Here is a 27,668-nt window from a genome sequence, read left to right as displayed (position 1 = left end):
AGACCAGCCTGGCCAACATGATGAAACCCCATCTCTACTAAAAATACAAAAATTAGGCCTGGTGGTGGGTGCCTGTAATCGCAGCTACTCGAGAGACTGAGGCAGGAGAATCGCTTGTACCTGGGAGGCAGAGGTTGCAGTGAGCCAAGATTGCGCCACTGCACTCCAGCCTGGGCACCAGAGCAAAATTCCGTCTCAAAAAAAAAAAAAAAAGCTCTCATTAGATACCTCCTGGATGATGTACATATTTTGTTTTTCATAAAAAGCTATATGCTTGTTCACATACTGAGATATCCCTCCTGTGTTTGCACTTCTAGGAATACATTTTTGTTTCCCTACTCAATTGGATCTTACTTGTCTTGTGTGTCTGGCATAGTTCCTGACACAGTTTGATAAATTAACTAATCTATAATGGCAGAATCTTTTTTAAAGGTTTTTTAAAAAAGTAGTTTCTGGAATTGCTTAAGTGCATCTCTGTTCCAGGGAAGTGAAATGGTGAACTCACTTCTGATGATTGTTGATGATATCTAAAAACTGTAACAATATGGATTACAAGACTTTTAAAAAAATTCCTAAAATAATTCTGAGAACAGTTTCAGTGTGAGAGCTCCAAAAGTGTTTTAGGAGATAGTAGCATCTTCATTACACATATGTGGATTCCCAAGATAACCACTTTGAAGGACAGTTCTGATTTGGATATCTCAGTAGGGGATGTGTGTTGAAAATTCATTTTTAACACTTTATAGTCTCAGAATGATGGAGCTGTTTCTTAGCCACACATATCCTTGGGCGAATTACTTCTCTGTGCCTCAGTTTTCTCATCTATAAAATGGGAGTAATAATTTCAAGATACCTACGTCAAAAGATTAGGCTGAGGATTAAAGAGATTAATCTATATATAAAGCATTTAGAATAGTGTCTGGCACCTGGCAGAAAGAGCGCCATGTAAGTGTTAGCTATTATTCTCCTCAGCTCATATTTTCATATGAAATACTCTGACATATTTTGGTTTTCTTATTGTATTATAGAGTAAAACTCTGCTGCTAGCTTTAATTAACAAAGCTAATTATGTCTTTTCTATATTTTCAAAGGAAAATTACTCAAACAGCTTTGAAATTTCTGGCTCGTGCTATGTTCTTTTCAATGGGATTTATAGTTGCTGTAAAAGGAAAGATTGCAAGTCCTTTGGAAGCACCAGTTTTTGTTGCTGCCCCTCATTCGACATTCTTTGATGGAATTGCCTGTGTTGTAGCTGGGTTACCTTCTATAGTATCTCGAAATGAGAATGCACAAGTCCCACTGATTGGCAGTAAGTACTTGTAAGGTAGCGTAGATAAAATATTTTCATGCTCATGCTTTAAATTAAAATAATCATATATAGTTTATTGATAACCTTTTTAAAAAGTTTAAAATAAACATTTCAAACATATTTACTTTATTGTAATAAGTTACTACATGGAAATAGTATATTTATGAAAAAAGATTAGAGACTTCCCTTTTATAGCTTCATAACTCTTTGAAACTTTTATCACTATACCATTATGTTTTTCTGTTCTTATATATAGCCAGAAAGACTAGTTTTCAGATACTACCTATGCTTGATTTGAGAGAATTTAACCCATGTTTGATTTGAGAGAATCTATGAAAACATAGGTATATGCTGTTTCATGAATTTATCTTCAGGATATTAGGCTGCTAAATGCAGTTAAGTGATTTCTCCTCACTCTGTTTTCTTCATTATTGCCCCCCAAATCTCCATGAGGGACCTATGTGTAGCTCTTTGAAAATTATGATGTGGAACAATAGGTACTTCCTGCCATAAAAAATAATGATGCAAGTGAAATGTTTTTCCTACCAGATGCTTTGGTCTCCCTCAAGAATTGTCTCCAAGTAATTACTCCCTGTTGTCCCAAGGTTATTGCAAACATCAGATGATGAGAGAGTGTGAAAGTTCCCTGATGTTGTCTCAGTGCTCTGGAGAAGTAATAGTAGTTCTTGCAGCTTTGTCATTCAGCTAAGACACATTTTTTTTTTAATGTAACTACCATGCTTTGTGTAATATGGCTTTTTCCTGAAAAATTGTGTAGCAATAGGTTTTTGGTAAATTGAAGTTGATTTTTTGTGTGTTAGGAAGCTATTTTAAAAAAATGTTCTGCTGAAAATTGCAGTATTATGAGTAATGGTTACTCCTACTTATGTGTACTATGAATTCACATAATCGGTTTTCAAGGTATTCCTAAAATGAAACAATAATCTTGTAGCATATTCCAAAGGTTTAATGTCAGTTGAGGAAGAAGACCTTTAGGAGACCTTTAGGGAGAAAATTACATTTGCTTCCTTTTGTGTTTTTGCTGCTTACTTCTGTTAAATAAATGAAATGTTTTTAGTTGTAAATATCCACTTCTTTCAAAATTAGAAGCTAAGTTCTAATAAATTGTTTTTTAATTGTTCTCTTTGATTTACTCATTTAAATTTTCCATACAATGTGTTATATATCTAGTATTATTGCTGTGGTTGCTTTAGCCAAAAAATGTCTTGCCTGTGACTTTTCGTTTGTTTTAAAGGACTGTTACGGGCTGTGCAACCAGTTTTGGTGTCCCGTGTAGATCCGGATTCCCGAAAAAACACAATAAATGAAATAATAAAGCGAACAACATCAGGAGGAGAATGGCCCCAGGTAAAACATGGTAGATGTTAATAATTTAAATATATTGGGAGTTTATTAATTGTATGTAGGTAGACTTACTCATTTGAATCCACAGATAGCAATATCTGTGGACACCTATACTAGGTATCTTTAGCATAATAGGTGCAGAATAAATACAGTAGCAAGTATTAAGAAGTCCTCTTCCCCATGAGATACTCCATGGAATTAAATGTATTATTCTTTTTTATTCTCCAAACTCTTTGAACCAATTTTCTCTTTGTGTTATAAAAATTTGATTCTCTAACTCTAAATTTAATTACCACTTTAAAGATGAGATAGGAGATACCTTAGTATCTATTACCATTATACTAAAGTATCTCCTATTTCATATTTTATAAGCTTAATTATATAAGCTCAGTTATACTCAATATTGTGGTGGGTAAGTGATTAAGATCTTTAATCTCACCTGAAGTATATTTAGATAGTGCTTTTCAGTTCAAGGGGCATATCAAAATCACCTGTAGAACTTTTTTTCAAACATTACCATCTCACCACCCCCTTCCCTGGAATGTGGGGGTGGGGGGGGTAACATTTACTGCAAAATAAGCCAAGGGTGATTTTAATAGGCACCCCTTTATCTTTGCCCAGTTGAAAACAACTCATCTCTAGCAGACTAATATTCCTACAGTTATGTGGCCACACATGATGACATGAAGATGTTAAGGTCCAAGAGAAAGTCTGTGACCAAACAGGTTGTTTTAGAAACCAAAGCATGTAAGGAATGATTAAAAAGAGGACTGAGAATAGGTGGCATTGGCAGTAGGGTTTGATTTTTCTCTGTGGATCCAAAGAATATATCTAGGACTGGTAGGTGGGAGATAACAAATAGATAAATTTCAGCTCATTTTGCTCATCTTGAGGAACAACTTTCTGTCCAGAAGTGGAATGGTCTGATGTGGAATCCTTTTCTAGAATTTTCAGGCATTGGCTGAACTACCACTATTGTAGAAAGAAATCAAGCATTAGATCTACTAGGTGACTTTTAATGGCCCTTCCAGCTCTGAGATTTTACGATTCACTGTACATCCATTAAGTGTTAGTAGTTTAGTTGTTGAATTTTCACTGAATAAAGTATATTTGATATTGTATCCCGTTGTCATAGGAAATCCACTTTTAAACTGGAGAATGGAATTATATCTATTCATAATTTTTATTTTATAAATAACCTGTTATTGTGGCAATGTAGCCCAATAATATTTTCCCTATCTAATTATCATAAAAACACTTTGCTAACTGCTGTGAGTGCAGGATTTTACTTTATTTTATTTTATTCACTTAGCAATTTATTCATGGCTAAATTTTAAAAGCATCAGAAAATTAAGTTGCTATTTTACTTAATGGGGAAACTAACAAACTGCATATTTTTTACTTTGAAAACATGAAGAAATATGTTAAAAGCTAAAAACACTGCCTCAAAAAGAAAAAAAGATATTAAGTTGTATTCCATATGTCAACTAATTCAAGTAAACATAAAGCACATTGTACACATATCTTTTTTCCTTTGCCCTCAAGACATGCCTGAACTATATGTTGTGGGAGTAAATATTAATGGGAAAACTGAAACAAAGTTGGAAATTACTTGGTTAAGGATATATAGCAGAAGAAAAAATTTAATGTAGCCTAATGCACCCTTTGACCATGAATTATGCTCTACATCTTTTAAGTTTATTCAGATCATTAGTTTTATCATTAAGAGACATTTGTTAAGTATATTCTTTATTCAAAGCTTAAATCCATTTTCTAATTAAATTAATAGACAACACTTTCTTTACAAGAAAATTGAATAATCTGATAGTAGCTTTCATTAGAATCAAGTGTTAGCCTTTTATTTTGTTTTTGTTTTTTAAGCATTGGCAGCTGTTTGTGAAGTCATAAGAAAGCGAGTAAATAGGTAATTTATTAGTTAGATTGAAATATTAAATCTATTCCTTTTTTCCCAAGATACTAGTTTTCCCAGAAGGTACCTGTACTAATCGTTCCTGTTTGATTACTTTTAAACCAGGTGAGAAAAATTAAATTGTGTATTCTAACAAAGTAATATGTAAGATTTCACAAATGATTTTACAGAAATACACAAAATAACTCTTTAGCTTGCTCTGAGCATTTTTTTCTTTTCTGATAGCAACTTTTTAACGTTGTGGATCCATAGAACTTACTGCTTTGCTTTCTCTTTTGGTGTCATAATTCCTCTCCCCTTGGAGTGTCCACTCCATGCATGTGCGCTTAGGATGTGTGGCTGTGTGTGTGTTTGGGAACCCTCACAGACACGTAAGGTTCTATGTCATCAAGTAGAAAACCTATCTCATTATCATTATAATGTCTTCAGATGCTTTCTAAGGTTCACTTCTTTTTTAACATTAGAAATCAGTAAATGCAGTTTTCATTATAATTTGTAATACTTTAAAATGTTTTTGTATTAGCTGCTAGAATGCTCAGCAGCAAAGTTATGACTCACTTCTAGCAAGTGTGGTAGTTCTTGCTTCAAGCATTTGGTTTCATGTAGCTTTTCTTCTTATTTGTTCTTTGTCTTGATTTTATCATTACTTAAAACAATTCTGTTGAATATTAACACTTGGAAAATGAAAAAAAGTGGAGAAATAAATCAATGAATAAACAAATATTTTAAGTGGCATAGGCATAGCATTTAATATTTTGCTTCAGTAGTTCTTAATTCAAAAAAAATCCCTCATTTTGGTAAGCACTAGGCATTTACCAACATTTAGCAAATGATTTCTGTTACACATACTCTTACAATATTCAGTCTATTTATACTATTTATTAATTTTCTCTTTATCATAAAACTTTTATTCACATAAAAACACATTATAAAGTTTCAATGTGGTTGCAGGAGCCTTCATTCCAGGAGTTCCAGTGCAGCCAGTCCTCCTCAGATACCCAAACAAGCTGGTAAGCACAGTATTTTACCACAGGAAGAATTTCAATATTCCAAGTAGCACAGATTCTCTGGAACCCCTTTTAATATATAAATAAGGTTTTGAACAGATAAAAGGTGGAAGCAAATGGGAAAGCTCATTCTGCTCGCCACATCTAGTTTTTAAAATTTTGCAAGATAGGCACATATCCATTGATACCAACATTAAATATTATTTTGCTATTACTGAACTTCAGGAAGATATTTTCTTAGCCTCTACTCTGTTGTCACCATGTTGGTGTCATTAATTCCCAGATTAGGGTCTCATTAGAATGAATAGTTAAAAATTTGTGATTTTCATTAACTCTAGAAGGAAATTTTTCTTGATTCAGTGGTCATTACTAGTGAAGAAGTATTGAAATAGCAGGATAAATATTAAAGAGGCTTGGTCTTTCATTACTGCCTCAGTACTTACTAATTGTGTGAGCCTTGGTAGTAAGTAGCTTAATTAAATAAGAAAATACCTGAGAAAACGTAACATCTTTTTTTTTTTTTTTTTTTTTTAGACAGAGTCTTGCTCTGTCATCGAGGCTGGAGTACAATGGTGCGATCTTGGCTCACTACAACCTCCACTTCCTGGGTTCAAGTGATTCTCTCTCCTTTCTCAGCCTCCCGAGTAGTGGGGATTACAGGCATGTGCCACCATGCCCAGCTAATTTTTGAATTTTTGATAGAGACAGGGTTTCAGCATGTTGGCCAGGCTGGTGCTGAACTCCTGACCTCAAGTGATCCACCTGTCTTGGCCTCCCAAAGTGCTGGGATTACAGGCATGAGCCACCGCACCTGGCCTAACTTAACATCTTATATAAAGTCCAGAAGGAAGTAGTCTCTTCTGTTCCAGTTGGGTACATTGTTGTCCTCTAGATATTGATTGTACCACCATTTTCCTAAAGAAAGATTTTTGAGGGAATGTTTTTGTTCTGAGAGGAACTTTCTGTACTAGAGAATTTATATTAAAAGCCAGGATATAATTATTAGTTATCTCTACTATTTAAGATTAAGGGTTATTCATCAAATCAGTTTTCTATTTAGAGGCTGGTTTTTCAACCTTGGACATCTATGGTTAAAAAAAGAATTAAAATCTATCAAACTTTTATTCGTTGTACTTCTGCCTATAGGTTTGAGTTTATTGTATGTTCATATTATTTTATTTTCTCCCAAATAAGCTTTTTTTTTGAAAACTGATCTATTCTGAGTTTTTTGTAGGCAAATTAATTATCCAGATATGTTCATATTAGGAGAAAAGTGGCTAAGCATGTAAAATAGTTTTTAAAAAATTAGAACAAGTCATTTCATCAAAAGTTGTTGACATTAGGAAGATCTTTGCTATGTAGATATGTAATCCAAGAATTCATGGCAGTTCACTGTTCTTTAACAATAATGTATTTATTTTACTTATCAACATGTTGCTTTTAATTTCAGAAAAAATACATGAATCCCCATATTAATATAAGATCTTTATTTTATTTAGTATTTTTCCTCCAGACTAGCAGCTAAAATAATTTTGTTATTATAGGATACTGTGACCTGGACATGGCAAGGATATACATTGTAAGTCACTTATGTCTATTATTAGTTTATATAAATTCTATTTTAGTGAAGAAAAAGAAAGATCATTTATTCATTCTTTAAAAAAGTATTATTTTAAAAATATTGTTATATTTAAAAGCATAAAGATTTCTGATCAGAGCCCTAAGTCTTATAACTGATAAGTCTCTGTAGAGAGCATCGCTATCTTGACCACTAACCCCTGGAGTCTCCTGTGTGCAAAATTCTCGGCATCTGTCCCATCCAAATGGGTCTCAAGTGTTTGTCTGCTAGTTCGTAAGTGACCTAGTTTGCATCATAGTTAGCTTTACTTTTGTAGTTTTATTTCCATTGCAGATTTGACATTATCTAGTGTCTCTATCCTTACTTACTATGTTGGTTTAAGCCATTCAGAAAAATTTAGTCATATGGCCTGAAATAGCTATGATGTGTCTGATATGAGTTGAAAAAATAGCTAACCAAGATTTCAGTTCTGCTCTTGGATTTGAAAAGCATTGGAATCAGCAGTTTCTATAAGCACTTTACTTAAGAGAGAAGAGGAATACAGTTTCATTATTAAGCAAGCTGATGTGAAGTAGGCCTTTAAAAAGAACAGAACATGTAGAAACTTGGTTTATCTCAAGATCGTTTGTTTAGTTCCCTCTGAATAAGTCTGAACCTGTTTAAATTTTGGTGAGAGCCATATGAAACACCCGAATTTGAAGACTTCCCTTAGGGTCTTACCCAGTTTTCATATTGTTAAGCACAAAGCTCAGATAACATTGTTGATGGATAGGTGACAATCACTTGGAAATATTTAAGGAAATCGTCAGTTGCCTTAAGCACACTGTAGGATTTTTAGATAACTTCAGTGTAATCCAACCAACTTCTGAAATCAAAACTGCATAATTTCTCCATTTTGTGTATATATACATTGCTTTGAAATAATAAATTTAAATCAGAATAGGTAACTGATGGGACAGTAGAATAAATATTAATGCATATGAAACACTTATATTCTTGTTATGCTTCAGTCCTTGATCATTGAAGATAAGCAAATAACACCAAAAATAGAGAACATAAATTGTACAGGATATCTAAACAGCATATTATCTTTCACTTACCAGGAAATCAGTTTATTCATTTGACTAAAATACATGTTTCATGCCATTACTTATTTTGAATTCCTGATTGCTTTTAGAAATGGGAGAATTGGGAGAAACAGGTAGTATGAAAGTATTTGGGAAAACGAAGTGCCTTAACAATGGATGCGTAGCATACTTCCACTTCCTGAGGTGTGCCATCCTTTGGGCCTTTACAGGTTAAGTTCCTTACAGAGATAGTGATGTGGCCAATAGGACTTTTTTTGGTTGCCCAGCAGTCCAGGTTAATGTGGTGATCAAATAGGAGAAAGCTTTTCTGGAAGAGGAACTGGGGATAGAAAATATAATAGACGGGTTTAGTTAATCTAGCCTTCTCAACTGAAAAGTATGTGAGAAGAGGAAAAGGAAATTAGGAGAAAGAATTCAGGAATGAAAGGGAGAAAAAATATTTTGAGAGTCAAAAATTTTTCAGGACTTTTAAACAAACACAAAATCTTTAAAAGGCACAGCTTTGTTTTGTTCAAATGCCATATTGCACCTATCTATTGCAAATCTCACGTCCACTTTTGTCTTCTCATCTACTTAATATTATTAGCACTGTGTCTGTTACTTCTAAATCTGTTTTCTCAATTGCCCTTGCTCAAAGTGTTACTCTAGATACGGATTCTAAGAAACAGATTTTATACCAAAACGAATATCCCAAGGAAAAGGAGACTTGGAATAAACTTAGAGAAGTTTTGTATCAGTCTAAGAAGTATTTGGTCTGTCTGTAGGGTGGACAAGACAGGTTAAATGAGATTTTATGTGTGGTTTCATTTTTTTTACAGTATTCAGAATTTTCAGAATAGAATGCATCTATTCAAGTAATTGAATTCCACACCTCCATTTAAATAATTAAAAACAACTTATGCTAGATAGTGTGGATTGACTTTAGAGTTTATAGATAGTAAAAGATTTTTTTCTTTCAAATGGAAGATTTGTGAACTGACACATTAACAATTTATAATTAATTATGAAAGTGATATATCTACTTTCTAAATTATTTCTTTTAACTAAATTCTTAAGCTCCTAAATTCCGTAAATAAGTCCCCTCAGGTAACTTTTACAGATAAATTATGTTTTAATTTCTTAACAGTGAAAAGAGATTGGTTGGTTCTTTTCTTAAATGTGTAGTTTGATCCATTCTGCTGGTTTCTGGGTCAATTGTCTAATGAGACTAAACTAAAAATCCAGTAGAAATCTTATCCAGAGAGTCTAAATATGTACTGGAACACTATAAGTAGAAACAACTATTTCAAACATTATCTTTGAGAGGGTTGCTTAACCACTTTAAAGACAGCCTTTGCCTGCCTTTACGATGAAATTTGCAGCTTTTCAGATTTCCTCATAACTAAAACATTTATTAATAACTGGGACAATTTTGATAAAGCTTCCGCTTTTAAGGAAAGGCCCATTGATTTTTTTTAATGTCAAAAAAGAGTTCAGAAATGTAATGATCTACCTAGGAGTTTTATAAACACATTTACGTACCTTAAAATGTGGCCTTGGGTAGTTTCTCTAGGGACTTGGGCCTTTGAGTCTGTGTTGTCAAGGAAACTTCAAATTTGTGGTTTAGTCTGTTGAGCTGAGGCTCTGACTCAAATACATATTTGGTATTCATTTGATGATTTAACTTTTGAATAATAATTGTCAAGAATACTTGTCTAAGCCGGGCACAGTGGCTCACACCTGTAGTCTCAGCTACTTGGGAGGCTGAGGTGGGAGGATCACCTGAGCCTAGGAGGTTGAGGCTGCAGTAAGCTGTGATTATGCCACTGTACTCCAGACTGAGTGACAGAGTAAGACCCTGTCTCAAAAAAAAAAAAAAAGAATAGTCGTGTAGGCCCAAAAAGTGTTATAGCTGCAGTGTAGCATTTATAAATGCAAAATACATATGAAGTGTGATGTGGGGGTATTTGTGTATAAAGAAATGATTGTTGAATAATATAAGATGGTACTTGCATTACTGTATAAAGATAGACTTTTCTTTTTTCTCTTCAGCATTCAGCTTTGTATGCTTACTTTCTGCCAGCTCTTCACAAAGGTAGAAATTGAGGTAAGTCATTCAAAATGTAGCCTTGGAACTTGAGATTTGGCCTTTCCTTTGATTTTGAACTTCTAGTCTAGAGAGACCAGATATAAAGGTCCATCACCCATAACATAAACCCTGGTGTTTTACGAATTGTGTATATAAACCTAGGCTGTCAGATTTAGCCCTTGAAATCATGTTAGAAAACACCTCTAGATTCTGGGAACTTGAAACATGTAACCACCCTGGCTGGCCAGAGGGGCATCACCTTGCTCTCATCTTTTTACTCCTTTAATGCTGACCTCTGCCAAATTGAATGATATATTTTCACATCCTGACAAAAGGAACTGACGATAGCTGATAGAGCCCCACACCTCCTTAAAGAAAATGTTTTGTGAAAGCTAAGAGATGCTACTTGGGGTCTAGGGGAGAGACATAGAGGTCAGAAGCTTTCACTGTGAAATCACCCTGCACATGAAAAGCCCAAGGAAATTCTATCTGGGAGGCAGCACATACCATCATTCACAGGACAGTCTTTTGGTTTGAATTACAGTGGCAGGTAGTGAGAGAGGAGTTATTACAGTATTCTGAAAATTTCAACCAGGTTTTTAAGTCTCTAAAGGTTGGTTCCAGAGCTGTTCTTAGTTTCTAGATATGATGTAGAATAGACCCCTGAATTCAGAATCTAGTCGTTTTTTGCAGTACCCTCAGGTAGTCTCTGAAGAGAGACGGTTTGATAATGGGTCTCCTAGATTTTCTAATTGCATCCATGGATTGTGTAATGAAAACCTTAAGTTTGCTTGTGTCATGCAGAGTTCTGAGTGGGGTCTAGTGCCTAAGTGACAGGACTGTGGAATTTAATTCACAAGAATACTATTTTGCTTTGTTGGATAGCTTAGTGATTTGGCCATTTAGAGATTGTTGGTAATACCAAATGATTTAGGAGAGCAAATTACATTTCAGAATGAGTTTAGTGAAATTTTCTTGAGATTTGCATTTTTCTGCCTGTCTTGAAAATATCTGTTTATTAATTATATTTCACACACCCCCACTTTTAAAACCAGTTCAGTATCTCTCACTGTGGCCAAAAAAAAAAAAAAAAAAAAAGAAAACCCACACTTGTTCTTGGGTTTTTCTTAGAGGTTCCTGAGGAACAAAAACTAATTTAATAATGTTAGGAAGTATCAAGGTAAACAAAATGAATTTTTTTTTTTTCTCAAGACTACTCAGTGCCTTTGAAATATCTGACTTACAGAACCTTTTTCTCTGGATATCTCCCAGAGCCAGTGTTCTATAGAATACACTTCAGGAAGCCTTATGTCATAATATTTCTAAATACTCTGAGCACTGCTCTTGCTTCTTTAATAGCTGCTCAGGTAGTCTAGGCCTGTTTCACTTTTCTAAAAAAACAAGAAAACATACTTTAAAAAAGCCATGCTATCTTCTCTGCAAGATATTGTCTCTTCCTCTCAATGTACTCCTCTGTAGCTAAGACAAGATCTAGCGACACATGTAGAAATGTACACAAAGCTGTCTTTTTTGCCGTAGCATGTCAGTGGTCAAACTGCATTACAACAGAGGTATTCAGATTCCTCTTTTTTTTTTTTATTTTTTTGTCATGACCATTATTACCACATTTCCTTTCTGTGTCATGGCTTTCTTTTTTTTCTTTCTTTCTGTCTTTTTTTAAAAAATTACAATATTTGCATTCTCCAGCCAGTTCTGAGACCTATTTGGATCATATTTTTCTGGCAAAGAAAACAATGTATTCTTTGTTCCATAACTTCACAAATAAAATGACTTTCAGCTGCTTGAAAATAACTGCATCGACAGAGATTTGATGAATTAGAATTGTAGTGCAGAACAAGAGGATGAGAATTTGTGGACTTCAAATTTAGTACAGATATTCTTATTTTAGTTATGTTTACTTTAAATTTATGACTCCCCCTTTCACCCAGGTGACTCCTAAATACTTTATGATATTTTAATATTTTAATACTCACTGTTGGATTTAACTGAAGATGTATCCCAGCAGCCCTTCAGGCACTGAGTATACCACACCCTGGCTTGAAGCTCTGTAAGAGCTGGGCCATGTCTGAGGCTCCAGCTTTTCCACTATGTCTGCCGAGGCCCAGCTTGAGATTGGTTTGTGGTCTCAGTACATTTAGTTGCTCCAGTTTCAATTGTCTTGGTTGTTCTCAAGTAACCCCCTTTTTTCTTTTTCTTTAAAATTGATGGAAATCCTTATTACTATCTTATTTTAAACATGTTTTTAGAACTTCTTGAATATTAGGTAAACCTAATTCAGGATATATTATTCAAGAATATGATATTAATTTTATGGTTTTTCAAATGAACTTTGAATGAATTATTAAAGTGCCGTTTTAGTCTTGCTTTTGTGAGTCACATGACACCCCGATATGTTGACTGCCATATCCTTTAGTTTCACAAGTCTCCCCTCAGTAATGATGACTACCAAACACTTTAGTTACCAAAATCATTAGATATCTAAGATATAATGAATCTAATATTTAGGAATATTTTCTTACCACCTCTTCCCAGCCCTCTCTGCTTCCCAACATAGAGACATACAGTATTTTTGAAAAGGCTATTATTTTCTCGACTCTTGGATCTTAAAAATATAGTTAGTTCTAAAGCTCATGTCCTGTGTAATTGTTCTTCTGGCATCCTTGAACAATGATGAAGACGTCTGTCTACAGAATGGTTCTACTAAAAGTTATTCTTTGAATTGTAATGTGGCATAATGGGTGTTCTTAAAGTATCTTTTAGTCATACTTTTATTAACCAGCTGCTTCACAAGTATACCTTTATAAGGATATGGCTTAGGGCATAGGGAATAAAATAGCTAGTAGGAAACACTACAAAATGTGACATGAATTAAGAGTCTGCTGGTTTATCTCATGAGAGAGAATACATGCTAAGTCACACTATAAAGCACTAAGTGGGCCGCAGCTAGTTTATGAATGGAAACAAGCCATTTACACTGACTGTGCAGTCAGTTTCCTTCATAGGCTATATCTCAGTTTGTATTCAAAGCATGTTGACTTTAGAAGCTATCTGGTATATATTATAGATAAATAAAAATTGTCTGTAGTGGGCATATTAGACATATAATAAGTCCCCCCTTATCTGTAGGGGATATGTTCCAAGACCCCCAGTGAATGCCTGAAACTGCAAGAAATACCAAACCCTATATATACTAACTTTTTTCCTAGATATACATACCTCTGATAAAATGTAATTTATAAAATAGGCACAATAAGAGATTAACAGTGATAACTAATAATAAAATAGAACAGTTGTAACAATATAGATAAGAGTTGAATGTGAATGTGGTCTCTCTCTCTCTCTCTCTGTCAACATCTCATTGTACTATATTCATCCCTCTTCTCCTTGTGATGAAGAAAGGGTAGAGCAGGATGGCATGTAATTTTATCACCCTACTCAGAATGGCATGCAATTTAAACTTATGAATTGTTTATTTCCAGAACTTTTCATATAATGTGTTTGGACCATGGTTGACTGTTGGTAACTGAAACCACAGAAAGCAAAATCCCAGATAAGGGAGACTACTGTATTTTCTTTAGGAAAATTCCTTTAAAAACTTATAGTGAGCTTATAGTGGCTAGCATTGGGCCTAAAATACTCTGTGGTGGGCATTTCATTTCCTTAAAGTAATAGAAAGGTTTGTTTTTTTTATTTAAAAAGAATTTCTGATTTAGGGAAAGATTGCAATTAATAATGAGTATTATCATCAACAGCTACATGTATATATCACTTTTAAGATCTTTAGAGAGCTAATTGCTTAGGGAATATTCAAAGACATTTATATAGTTTATTTAAGTATCCAAATGCACTACAATTATTTGTAGTTTTTAATCTAAAATGAGCCTTTTAGAAAACCTCAATCACACAACTACAGACACATACACACACACACACACCCTACATATGTACTTGTTCTAACAAGGCTAATTTCTTCTGGAACTTGGTAAAATTCTGGAATTTGTGAATACTAGTAGAGAAATAAAAAGGGTATTAACTAGAGTTTTTGTTCTAATCCTGTTACTACTTACCTGTTATGTACTTGAGAAAATTAAACCTTTCTAAGCCTGCATTCTCACTGACAAAAATGGGGATAATAACACCTAATTTATAGAGTTTTGAGGAGTAATAAGGTTACTTATGTGCTGGCACATAGTAAGTGTTCAATAAGCACTAACTTTTACTTTCTGTCTCATCTAGATGTTTCTATTCTTTTGGGAAGGAAGCAGCAAGCATTGTTTAAAAATATCTTCCTTCTTTTGCGTTTTTTCTCTTTGAAGATTTAAAAGAAGAACTATAGAAAGAACTAGAACTGCATATTTGTTAAGATTGTCCTTTTAAAATTCTTTTCTGTTACAAGGAAACAATAAAAGATTGATTATAGTGTCATAATTCCTCAATCTTCCTCATCATTTTTTTAGTAGAAAGGAATGTGCTTGATATAGTCAAGAAAAATGAATAAACTAGCTTTAGTGATACTGAGAATCTATGTAAGTGACTGGCTTTGGTTGATGGATGTCTTAAATAGTAGGCTGAAGAATTTTGTATATTGCTTGTATGCAATTTAAGGACCAAGAGGAAGTGGGGGACTCTGGGACCAAAAGCACAAATGAGATGTTAACCTGAGAAACATGTCGCTTCGTCTCTTCCTCATCTGGGACAGGATGGTGCAAAGTTAAGTATGGGGAAGGTACAGAGAATACTGTATTTGAAAGGAGAGGAGAGTGGAGCTGTGAAGCCAGTTTCAGGTGCAATAGAAGGGAATAAGTTCACATAAGCTGTCTTCTTTATAAAGTTGAAAGTGAAGTACCATTTGTACCTCACAAGAGTGAGGTAAAAGTGGAATTGCAACTTGAAAAGCATGGAGCATATGTAACATTTTTAGCATCTCTCAGTGGTCCTTAACAGGAATATGAAGGCAAGATCAGGAGAGGTGGCTGAAGGTGTGTGATTGGCACTGTGGGCATGGCAGAAGTGAAAGATTCTAAGTAACAGGTAATACAGAATTATCTGACTCCCAAGTCCAGTGTAGATAGGCAGGGAGATGTTGCCAGAGGGAGTGGATAAAGAGGGATGATTGATCCAGATGTGACCATTAGGTTGTCGTGGTCTATGCAAGACCAGATTAGGGGAGAAATAAACACTAATGGATAATGAGGGGAAACTGATTGAAGAACTTAGCAGAGATTAGAGTCATAAGTTTGTTTCCATGGCAGAGGTAGAGTCTAGAAGAATATCTGTGGCCAAGATGTCAAGTGAGTCATCAATGTGAGTACTGAGGATACTGAGAGAAGATGAAGTTAGAAAGGAAAACTTAGGGGCTTGAAGTCATTGGGGTATATAGATGTGTGTTGGGAACCATAAAAGATAGTGGCAATCATGTTACCCTCTCTTTGATTGATTTTCCTTTCCAAATAAAGGGTACATTCATACTGTGAGCCTTGAATGACTGTACAAAATGGAAATGTGATATAGAGGGCAAGGTCTTATCCTAGGAGAGGTGACTTTTTATTAGAATTTCCATTGAATTGCTTCTTAGGAGGAATGGGGCCTCCAAGGCCCATGGGTGTCAAATTTAGGATTTTAATTATTTTGTACTCTCAGTGGAACTTTATTCCTTAAGAATAAGATGTCACACCAATATGAGAGTTATTAAAAATTGTTTTATGAAAAATACTACCTGCACTAATATAAAACCAAACCTGTATTTCATTGTATTATGTTTGGTTAACAGTGTGGCAGCAATTTATTTTTCAAGGTTTTCAGTATGTACTTTTATGACCTACAAATCAAGTGTATTACAAATGGTTGTTTAGCTTTTTTAAAAAATGAAGAATTATATGGCAATTAAAAACTTTAATTTCTTACACTGTTTTGTTAGAGATTTTATGAACATTAATTTCAACTCAGTGTTTTTTTTCTTGGATTTTATACTAAGCAAATACAAGAAATTTTACTAGATCAGGACGCAGGGAATTTTTAGAAATATTTCTTTGCAAAGATAGTTATTCTAGGTATATAAGGATGTGGGGACCTCTGGTGGCTTAGTTTATTTTTCCATCTTAAAAAACAACTATGCAAAATAGCCACACACAGAATTCCAATGGGAAGGACTTCAGAGATCATGTAGTTAAATTTTTTCATTTGACAGGAGAGGGCACTGAGGCTCATAAAGGCTATATGACTTTCCCAGGATCACACGGCAGATCTCAGGCAGCAACCTAGTCCAAGAACTCTTTCTGCAGCTTGCAGCTGCCTCCTTAGAGAGGAAATAATCAGATAAATATGAAAAGTAAAAATGTCCTATAGTACATTATTCTATAATTCCATACATTTTATCTTAAAAATACAACTTGGATCCATGCCATCCTCCACATCCTCACTCCCTCTACTCAAGGTCTTATTATCTCTCCCATGATTGCAGCTGCTTCCAGACATTCTCCCTGCTCTTACTCTCTTCTTTGGTGCATACAGTCCTTACTGCTGAAGTTACCACTCAAAAACTTGGACCTGGTCATGTCATTCCCTTGCTTAAATGTCACCTCTGAGATACCAATGCTTACAGGTTTCTTAATATGATTGACAAGACTTGAAAACAGGTCCATTTGGAAAAAAAATGGTATTTTTAATTACTTCTAGTTGCCTTCTTTATTTATCAAATGGAAGTGGTAGGATTTACCTCAAGGAATTGTTTAGAGAGTTAATCATATAAAGCCCCTAATACAAAATACCCAGCACACAGTAGATGTTTAATGGACGGTAACTCTTATTGGTGGATTTAGCTCACTGTTTCATAAATTTCTACCCTACTGAATGGAGAGCTTCTTGAGGGCAGGGACTTTGCTGTCATGTTTTTAGGGCTTAGTGCAGTGCCTGAGCACCTACTATGGGGGAAAAATTAATGAAATAAAATAATGTATGTAAAACACCTAGCATGATGCCTGGTTTGTAGTTATAATTCAATAAACAGTAACTATGGGCAAAATCTCACTTATTCTTAAAATGCCAACATCAAGTATTAGTTCTTCTATAGAGCACCCTTAACAGAATTAGCTTTCCTGTGTGCACTCTCTCCCTAGGCACCACCTTCCTCTTCGGCTGCATTTCCCTGGCCCCTGACAAAATTAATCCTTTCCTACTTCTTGCTTTCATACTCCAGGAAGGATGGTTAGTGGAGAAAATAAGGTTTTTTTTGAATCTGACAAATCTTGGGCTGAATTCTGGCCATGTGACTTGTATGCCTTTAGGTAAGTTAATTAAGCTATTGAGCCCCATCTATAATTGGGGGTAATAGGGGTAATGACACTTAGCGTATGGAGTTATCAATGTGTTGTTCTATACTATTAAAATATTGATCTTCTTTAGAGCGGGGAATAGGGTCCTATTAATCTTGCCTGGTATATAGTAGGTGCTGAAAAATACATAATAACTTGAATATGCACTAAAACCTTGTTAATGTTAGAAAACCATAAATAAAAACAAGAACAGTACAATTGAGGCATCACAGAACATCAAGCAGAGAAAAAGTACAATTAAAAATGCTAAAGCAAAAAATGGTGTTAAGCAAAAAGCTGTAAAGCCAATACTAAGAGTTTTTTTAAAAAGCAGAACAAATGACAAAACATAAAGTTCAAACAAATAGTAAAAATATGGTTGACATTAGAATGGATAGAGAAGATGAAAGACAAAAAGAAAAGAAAAAAAGAAGTTTTCACATAAAGCGATGGGAGTAGTAGAAAATGCAGCTTGAGAAGAAAGATCTTAGTAGCTACAGCTTTACACTTCCAGAATTCCAGACACTGGCTTGTTTCACCCTCACAATCACCAGGGAAGTGGTGATCTTAGCCCTCTTTTTAGAGTTGAGGAGATGGTTCAGCAAAGTTAAATGACATACTAGTTAACACACAAGCAGACCCAGGGCTTAGAAACAGATCTCCTGAGTACAAGCCCAGTGCCCCATTACCTCATATAACCTATGTTCTAGAAAGGTAGATGATTTAATATATTGATAATGTATAAATTAATTTACTTGGCATTTAATGTCTTAGGCTTAAGACATTGTTATGGAAAGGTATATTTGTCTTTCAGTTTATGCCAGTTCAAGTACCAAATGATGAAGAAAAAAATGATCCTGTCCTTTTTGCCAATAAAGTCCGGAATTTAATGGCAGAGTAAGTGTCTATATTTGATTGTAACTCATAAATAATTTGAAAATTATTTGCACATGTCGTTTAACTCATTTTAAGGATTTTTTTTAACCCCTGAAGGCCTCGTTCCTCAACTCATTTTGATAGGTAAGATAATGTGCCCAGGATGAGGTCAGTATAACAATCTATAAATATTTTCCCCAGCTGCATACCACAAATAAGGAAATAATCTTTACCGGAAAGACTGGAGAGCATACAATAACCAGAAAAGACCAGCCAGTGCCTTGCACAGGGTGGATTCTCCTAAGCTGGCCCGCCACTGTCAGTTGAGCCTTGTGATGATCTCAGTGGTTCCTGCCGTGGCCCACCTTCTATCCCTTCGACCTTCATATAGCTGCCCAAGGATGAGTGTTTCTAAGGCATTACTGACTATAGCACCAAAAAAGAGAAAGTTTGCAATGCAAAAAGAGATGCATAGAAGAGGGAAAAAGACACCTCTTCACGGATGGCTATAAATTAGGATTTAGAAACTATAAAACATAAGGTTAATATTTTCCTGCACATAAGGGAGTTCTAACTGGCCATTCTGACTAGATAAATCACCCCCTATCTTGTAATGAAAGAATGTATTATACTATACCACCACCCAGGTAGCCTCAGAGCCCTCCAGGTGTGCACCCTCTTCCCACACACCACCTCCGTCATTCCCAGTGGTAGGTTTGGAGCTAATAGACCAGCAGTGTTTATTCTCTTAGTAAAAATTCAATGAGAACTCTGAATTTAGCTTCATAGCTGAATTTAGCTGTACAGCCAGATTTCATATATATAGCCAGCCATGTATATACGTATATGTATGTGTGTCTCTATAAGTATATGTTTTATTCTAATATATGTATCTTAATATTTTTCTGCAGAATAACTTTTCAAAATAGAATAAATGTTTGGCAAAAAGTTTGCTATTAAATGTATATAGAAGTGTATATAGAAGTGCTTGTTTTATCTAGTTTCTAGATCAGCTACAAAGTTAGTTTTTATGTTATTTCCTTCTCTTCCTTTCTTATGTTTTCATGCCAGCTTATATCCAAAAGGTAGAAAGCAAGACAATTATTAGAAATTGAGAGAACTGGGCTGGGTGCGGTGACTCACACTTGTAATCCCAGCACTTTGGGAGGCCGAGGTGGGTGGATCACAAGGTCAGGAGCTCGAGACCAGCCTGGCCAACATGGTGAAACCCTGTCTCTATTAAAAATACAAAAATTAGCCAGGCATTGTGGCAAGCGCCTGTAATCCCAGCTACTCAGGAGGCTGAGGCAGGAGAATTGCTGGAACCTGGGAGGTAGAGGTTGCAGTGAGCCAAGTTTTCATGCCACTGCACTCCAGCCTGGGCGATGAACGAAACTCCGTCTCAAAAAAGAAAAAAAAAAATGGAGAGAACTTATATCAGATATTTTGGCTTCCCAAATTGTGCTTAGAAACAAGAGAAGGGATTTGTTTAGACAGCCTTTTTCTGAATTCAAAGGTGCGGAGGTAATAATGACTTGTGATAAAGAGTAAGAAAGACCTTGATTAGCTGCACAACTTTGGACAAGTCTCCTCCAAATCCCCTTCTCCTCACATGTGAAATGGGAGTTAAAATCATTGCCTTGTCTTTCTCATGGTTTTGATTATTAGGAGACTCAAGTAGGAAAGTGTATGATAAAAGCATTTGAAGACACAAGTACTGTGGTAGGCCCTCAACTTAAGTTATTTAACATTATCTTTACATCAACTCTATGATATAAGTAAGAAAGCTGACTTGGGGAGGTGAGTAGTTTGCCCAAAGTCACACTAGGTAGTGACTGTCTGGGCTAGAACTCAAATCCACATTTCCTGTTGCCAAAGCCCAAGCTCTTAACTATTATACTGTACTGTTTATTATTATAAGTCCCAAAATATTTTAAAATTTAATTTTCCATCTTATATATTTTTATACCACAACACTTATTAATCAAAGAGCTTAGAAAAAATATTTTAGATAGAAAGAAATTTTTTTTTGCTTTTGTTGTTGTTGTTTTTTTGAGACAGAGTCTTGCTCTGTCACTCAGGCTGGAGTGCAATGGCACGATCTCGGCTCACTGCAACCTCCGCCTCCTGGGTTCAAGTGATTCTCCTGCCTCAACCTCCCGAGTAGCTGGGATTACAGGCGCCCACCATCATGCCCAGCGAATTTTTGTATTTTTAGTAAAGATGGGGTTTTGCCATGTTGGCCAGGCTGGTCTCGAACTCCTGACCTCGGGTGATCCGCCTGCCTTGGCCTCCCAAAGTGCTGGGATTACTGGCGTGAGCCACCGCATCTGGCCAAAAATATGTTTTATTCTGATTCTATTCATTGAAAATGTAATGTTTCTAGCAATGATTCAACAAAATCCAATGCAGTTTAAAGACATAATTTTATGGTTTTCACTGAATATTTGTGAATAAAAATTTAGTGAAGAGGAATCTTTATCTCATGTACTGCACCTTTTTTTTGGTATTCAGTGTTTTTCCAGTTCTTATAAATATGTATTTTTTTCAAATCTAATTCACTATCATTTAATCTGTGAGTAGTGAAGTAGGAGCTAGGAGTTATACTTTCCCTTAAGGATGGAGGATGTTTAGGTTTAGAAGAAGTATCTTTTGCTTCAGTATTTTTGGAAGATTGCCATGTAGCAAGAAGGTGATCTCTAGCTATAAAAGATGAAAAACATAGACAGCTAGCAATTTGAATAGATTGCTTACTTACACTATATACAAATGCCATTTGTCTGTTTATTTTATTTTATTTATTTTTTGATATGGGGTCTCCCTCTGTCACCCAGGCTGGAGTGCAGTGGTGCAGTCTCAGCTCACGCAACCTCTGCCTCCTGGGTTTAAGCAGTTCCCCTGCCTCAGCCTCCTGAGTAGCTGAGACTACAGGTGTGCCACCACCACACCCACGTAATTTTTGTATTTTTAGTAGAGATGGGGTTTCACCATGTTGGCCAAGCTGGTCTCAAACTCCTGGCCTCAAGTGATCTGCCTGTGTTGGCCTCCCAAAGTGCTGGGATTACAGGTGTGAGGCACTGTGTGAGGCTCCATTTATCTGTTTAAACAGTACCCTCCACAGGCATTCTTTTTTTGTCCTTACAGTAACCATTTGGAATAAGGATAGTATTCACTCCTATGTACAGATGAGAAAAGTGAGGCTTCATCCACAGCTGGTAAAAAAACTCCACTAGGACTTGAACCTAAGTCTTCTAATTACTTTCCATGAGACTGAAAGCAACTATTATTATTATTATAGTTAAAACACAAAGCAAAAATTATCAGCTACACAGACAGAAGCATGTAGATATAAGAAGATTAACTTAATCCTTAGTAAGTCTGCGAAGAAATGGAGAAACATGTCTCTTTGTCAAGAAAAGCGAGAGTTACTGGTTTAAAAAGTAGTAAATACTTTTTCATTTGCTGTTGTTTGGAACCAGTTAAAGCCTAGTGAAATATGATTACTTTTTTAAAAAAAATGAATTTTAGTTTGCTTCTTAATACTTTTAGAGCTCTGGGAATACCAGTAACAGATCATACCTATGAAGATTGCAGATTGATGATTTCAGCAGGACAGCTAACATTGCCTATGGAAGCTGGGCTGGTGGAATTTACTAAAATTAGCCGGAAATTGAAGTAAGTGTATTTTAAAATGACTACACTTTCATAAAGTTGTCCAAAAGGGATCTGAAATCCTATCTGTTTATTTTCTCCTGCTTTGTTAATGCTTAGCTCTAGTTCCCACTTGGTGTATATTGGGAAAGTCAGAGTTGTGAATTTATCTCACATTTTATTCATCTACTTTTGCTTTTTCAAGAACAGTTAACTCAGAGATATGTGCACTGGTCACAGGAGGAGACCAAGGGATAATGAATGTGGATCCACACAGATCTGCCTCCCTACTCAGAGGGAGTTAGTGGCTCAGAGAAGTTAATCCTGCCACCTTCTTACAAGGACAGCATCATTAGATGATACTGGCATGTGGTAGTCAGAACTTCACATGAGAAACATGAATTGATTTGTATAGTTGCAATTCTTACCATCACTGAATATTAAATACTTGCCCTAGATCTGCCTTTTTTTCTGGATACCTATTTTTAAAAAAAAGGCAAAAATCTTCTTCGTGCTCTTTAGATCTAGTTTAAACCATTGAGAACATTCTTGTTGAGCTATTTGCTATAAAAGGTGTAACCCTCAACCTCCCTCTACCCTTATTGCAGTTCATTCTGTTCTCAGCCCTATCTGGAATTTGCAGAATTTATTAATTAACATCCTGTCTATGAAGGAGCTGAAGAACCAATTACTATATCAAAGTTCAGTATTAAAGTATAATATTTTGATAACTGATATAGAAAATATTATTTATATTGTAAGATAACAAAAATGTTTTGCTTTTGTTTGCATATTATGGTTATAATGTTCTGTAGATTTAAAAAGTTTAGTTAGCCACTGAAATTGGGTTAAGAAGTATATGTTAGGTCATTTGTTTAATTCAACAAAGCAAAGGTAGGATATGATGTAAGCTACAGTGCATTTTCCAGTGTTTTATCACCATGGTTTTTCGTAACTAATCTTGGAGGACATGTGTATAGTCTAATGAATCCCCCTATCATAACATTTTGTGAAATATGAATTCATTATCAGCCTGAAAGCTTCTTGAAAGCAAGAATTGTTATTTCATCTTTAAAAACTTAATACATACTATAGACTCACTAAGTAATGTTTAGATTTAAAATATTTGCTTTTTTATTTTCTTCTCATGAATAATTTATTATTCCACTACAATGTTCTTCTTTTTATTTACTTTTCTTTCCCTGAGATATTTGAGATAATTGTCAGTTATACAAGTATCCTTTAAAAGATTAAATGCCTGCATATATGTTGAATATGTGCTTTTAAGTACCTATTTTATTCTCCTTTACAAATTTAACACTTAAAATATTTTTCTCTTAGATACATTATTAGTAAAATAATGATCGTAAAATGTCCATGTGAATTGTAAAGGGCTAATAACATGTATCTATAATTCCTTGTTTGTTTAGATTAGATTGGGATGGTGTTCGTAAGCATTTGGATGAATATGCATCTATTGCGAGTTCCTCAAAAGGAGGAAGAATTGGAATTGAAGAATTCGCCACGTATTTAAAGTTGCCTGTTTCAGATGTCTTGAGACAACTTTTTGCACTCTTTGACAGGGTATGTTAAAATTTAATCTTTCACATTTTTACTCTGTCAGTCCTACAGTGAGTAAATCAATATGGTAGGCAATTTGAAAAAGTTGACAAGTCAGTGTTAGAAGAATCAAGGCTGAGCCTATGGTTTAATTGCATGATTTTGTTTTTTTCTCCTTAATAGTAATATTAATAATTGTGTGTGCATATTGTAACATTTATTATACTGTCATATATAATATAATAAAATATCATATATCATATATCTATTATTTTAGTATAATATGATATAAAATAATATATGTATCTATTATTTTAAATACCAGGTCAGAAATAAACATTGTGACCATATAACCACATTTGTGGTATGGAACTGGAAGGAATTTTAAAATTTATGTCAAAACTCATACATTAATGACATGGGTGTTTAGAATTTTATTCTGAAGGTTTTAGACTTCCAGCTGTAATCCCAGCAGTTTGGGAGGCCAAGTGGGTGGATTTCCTGAGGTCAGGAATTTGAGAACAGCTTGACCAACATGGTGAAACCCTGTCTCAACTAAAAATACAAAAATTAGCTGGGCTTGGTGGTACATGCCTGTAATCCCAGCTACTTGGGAGGCTGAGGCAGGAGAATTGCTTGAACCTGGGAGGCAAAGGTTGCAATGGGCCGAGTTCACGCCATTGCACTTCAGCTGGGCAACAAGAGAGAAGCTCCATCTCTTAAAAAAAAAAAAAAAAAAGATATTTTTGTGGTATTCGATGTATTCGATGCTATTTTATAACATTTTACCACAGTAGAACTTCTTTCAAAATTGCAGTCAGTCCTCTCAAACCCTGCCAATGCTTTATCAACTAAGTTCATGTAACAGTCTAAATCAATTGTTGTCATTTTAACAATGTTCACAGCATCTTCATCAGGAGTAGTTTCCATTGCAATAAACCACTTTCTTTGCTCATCCATAAGAAGCATCTTATCCATTCAAGTTTTATCATGAGATTGCAGCATTTCAGTCACATCTTCAGGCTCCGTTTTTAATTCTAGTTCTCTTGCCATTTCCACAGCTGCATTTACTTCCTCCACTGAGGTCTTGAGCCCCTCAAAGTCATCCATAAGGGTTGCAGTTGGGTTCCTCCAAACTCCCATTAATGTTGATATTTTGACCTCCTTCCATGAATCATGAATGTTCTTAATGGCTTCTAGAATGGTGAATCTTTTCCAAAAGGTTTTTAATTTACTTTACCCAAATCCACCAGAAGAATCACTAGCTACGGCAGCTATATAGTCTTATAGCATTTCTTATGGCAGCTATAGCCTTACAGCATTTCTTAATAAGGCTTCAGAGTCGAAATTACTCCTTGATCTATGGGTGGCAGAACGGATGTTGTGTTAGCAGGCATGAAAACAACATTAGCCTCCTTCTATATCTCCATCAGAGCTCTTGGGTAACTAGGTGCATTCTCAGTGAGCAGTAATATTTTGAAAGGAATCTTTTTTTCCTGAGCAGTAGGTCTCAACAATGTTCTTAAAATAATCTTTAAATCATCCTATGAACAAATGTGCAGTCATCCAGGCTTTGTTGTTCCATTTACAGAACACAGACAGAGTAGATTTAACATAATGTATAAGGGCCTTTGGATTTTCAGAATGGCAAATGAGCATTGGCTTCAACTTAAAGCCACCCACTGTATTAGGCCCTAACAAAAGGATCAGCCTGTCTTTTGAAGCCTTGAAGCCAGGCATTGATTTCTCTCTAGGTATGAAAGTCTTAGATGGCATTTTCTTTCATTAAAAGGCCATTTCATCTACATTGAAAATCTTCACCAATTACCTTAGCTAGATTTTCTGGATAACTTGCTGCAGCTTCTCCATCAGCACTTGCTGCTGTATCTTGCACTTTTATGTTATGGAGACAACTTCTTTTCTTGAACCTCATGAACCAACCTCTGCTAGCTTCAATCTTTTCTTCTGCAGCTCCCTCACCTCTCTCAGCCTTCACAGAATTGAAGAGAGTTAGAGCCTTATTCTGGATTAGGCTTTGGCTTAACAAAATATTGTGGCTTTGACCTTCTATCCAGGCTATTCAAACTTTCTTCATAACAGCAATAAGACTGTTTCACTTTCTTATCATTTGTGTGTTCACTGGGGTAGCACTTTTAATTTTCAAGAACTTTCCTTTGCATTCACAACTTGGCTGTTTGATGCAAGAGACCTAGCTCTTGGCCTGTCTGGGCTTTTGACATGCCTTCCTCACTAAGCTTAATCATTTCTAGCTTTTGATGTAAAGTAAGAAATGTACAACCATTTATGTCACCTGAACACTTAGAGGCCGTCGTAGGGTTATTACTCGGCCTAATTTCAGTATTGTTGTGTCCAGGGAACAGGGAGGACCAAGGAGAGGAAGCAAGACTGGGAATGGCCAGTCAGTCCATGGAACAATCAGAACACACACATTTATCAATTAAGTTTGCCATCTTACATGGGCAGAGTTTGTAGTGCTCCAAAGCAATTATAATAGTAGCATCAAAGATCACAAATTATAGATCACCATAGCAGATATAATAATAACAACTTTTTTGAAATATTAGGAGAATTATCAACACGTGACATGAAGACATGAAGTGAGCACGTGCTGTTGGAAAAATGGCACTGATAGACTTGCTCATGCAGGGTTGTTACAAATCTTCAAATTGTTACAAAAAATACATTATCTGTGAAGTGCAGTAAAGCAAAGAACAGTAACATGAGATATGCTTGTATTTAGAATTCTGAGTTGACTGTTCTTTTCTTTCAACAGTTTAATAATGTCTTACTTTAAGTGGCCTCCATGGTTTTACAGCCTTACTAGTTGTTCTTCAAGTTTTGACTTTCCTCACCAATCATCCTCTTACGGTATTTTGTCCAGAAGTAGCTGCTTTTTGTATTTTGTTCAAAGTTTCTAGTTATAGTCGAGAATGATAGGCTGGCTAAAGATTCCATCCATCTTGGCATGTAGCAAAAGTTCCAGTTTTATATTTACTGTTGGGAAAAAAAGTAGTTTGTAAAGAAAACATGGCTTGATGACCAAAATAACCAGGGCTTTTTTCTTTTTTCCCAGAGCACACTAAATTCTTCTAATGACTTATTCTGTGATCTCATAGATGAACTATTCTTTAACAAGATGCTGTTAAGCAACCTTCCTTTAGGTTTAGTGCCTGGACCTCTCTTCTGGGCTTGCATGGAGCATAGAAATAATTTGTCCTCATCTATGAAATACTGTTGTATGACTGCAGCAGTACTACTATAAAGTGCAATGAAGATTTAGGGGAAGAAAGAAGTAACTTATTGTTTGTTTTTTTTCTTGAGACTGAATATCACCCTGTCACCCAGGCTGTAGTGCAGTGGCGTGATCTCAGCTCACTGCAACCTCTGCCTCCCGGGTCCAAGTGATTCTCCTGCCTCAGCCTCCCAAGTAGCTGGGATTACAGGCATGCACTCCTACACCTGGCTAATTTTTATATTTTTAGTAGAGACAAGGCTTCACCATGTTGGCCAGGCTGGTCTTGAACTCCTGACCTCAGGTGATCCACCCAACTTGGCCTCCCAAAGTTCTGGGATTACAGGCATGAGTTACCACTCCAGCCACAAGTAAATTATTGGATGTAACTGCGCAAGTTGGAAAATTAGAGGTACCTTTTTACTTGTATGATTACTAATATTTCTGAGATTTATATAGCATTTTCCACTATGGTTTTAGAAACCATGCAAGTAATTTTAAATAAAATTTCTATATATATGAAACTAGTGATGGGAAAGAACATGGCAGGGATGTACAAACCAGGACAGGAGATAGGGAAATAGGAAGGGACATGAAACAGGGACAAAGGATGAAGTTTATAGCATATCTTAGACATTGTGCTCATCAGGA

At 35.3% G+C, this 27,668-nt stretch overlaps 1 protein-coding gene across 1 annotated transcript in view; it reads left to right on the top strand.

Moving 5' to 3' along the window:
- LPCAT2 (lysophosphatidylcholine acyltransferase 2) overlaps window positions 1–27,668 on the top strand; it is a 74,827-nt gene that overhangs the window by 18,337 nt on the left and 28,822 nt on the right. Inside the window, exons 3-11 of the mRNA XM_030796906.1 lie at window positions 1,092–1,309; window positions 2,565–2,677; window positions 4,649–4,709; window positions 5,556–5,614; window positions 7,156–7,190; window positions 10,310–10,364; window positions 18,492–18,574; window positions 22,103–22,228; window positions 23,635–23,788. Of these exons, the coding sequence (XP_030652766.1) occupies window positions 1,092–1,309; window positions 2,565–2,677; window positions 4,649–4,709; window positions 5,556–5,614; window positions 7,156–7,190; window positions 10,310–10,364; window positions 18,492–18,574; window positions 22,103–22,228; window positions 23,635–23,788 (904 nt within the window). The remainder of the gene's footprint in view (window positions 1–1,091; window positions 1,310–2,564; window positions 2,678–4,648; window positions 4,710–5,555; window positions 5,615–7,155; window positions 7,191–10,309; window positions 10,365–18,491; window positions 18,575–22,102; window positions 22,229–23,634; window positions 23,789–27,668) is intronic.

This window comes from Nomascus leucogenys, chromosome 2 (assembly GCF_006542625.1).
Source record: "Nomascus leucogenys isolate Asia chromosome 2, Asia_NLE_v1, whole genome shotgun sequence".
In the NCBI taxonomy this organism is placed as follows: Eukaryota; Metazoa; Chordata; class Mammalia; order Primates; family Hylobatidae; genus Nomascus; species Nomascus leucogenys.
This window is presented reverse-complemented; position numbering and strand designations above follow the sequence as displayed.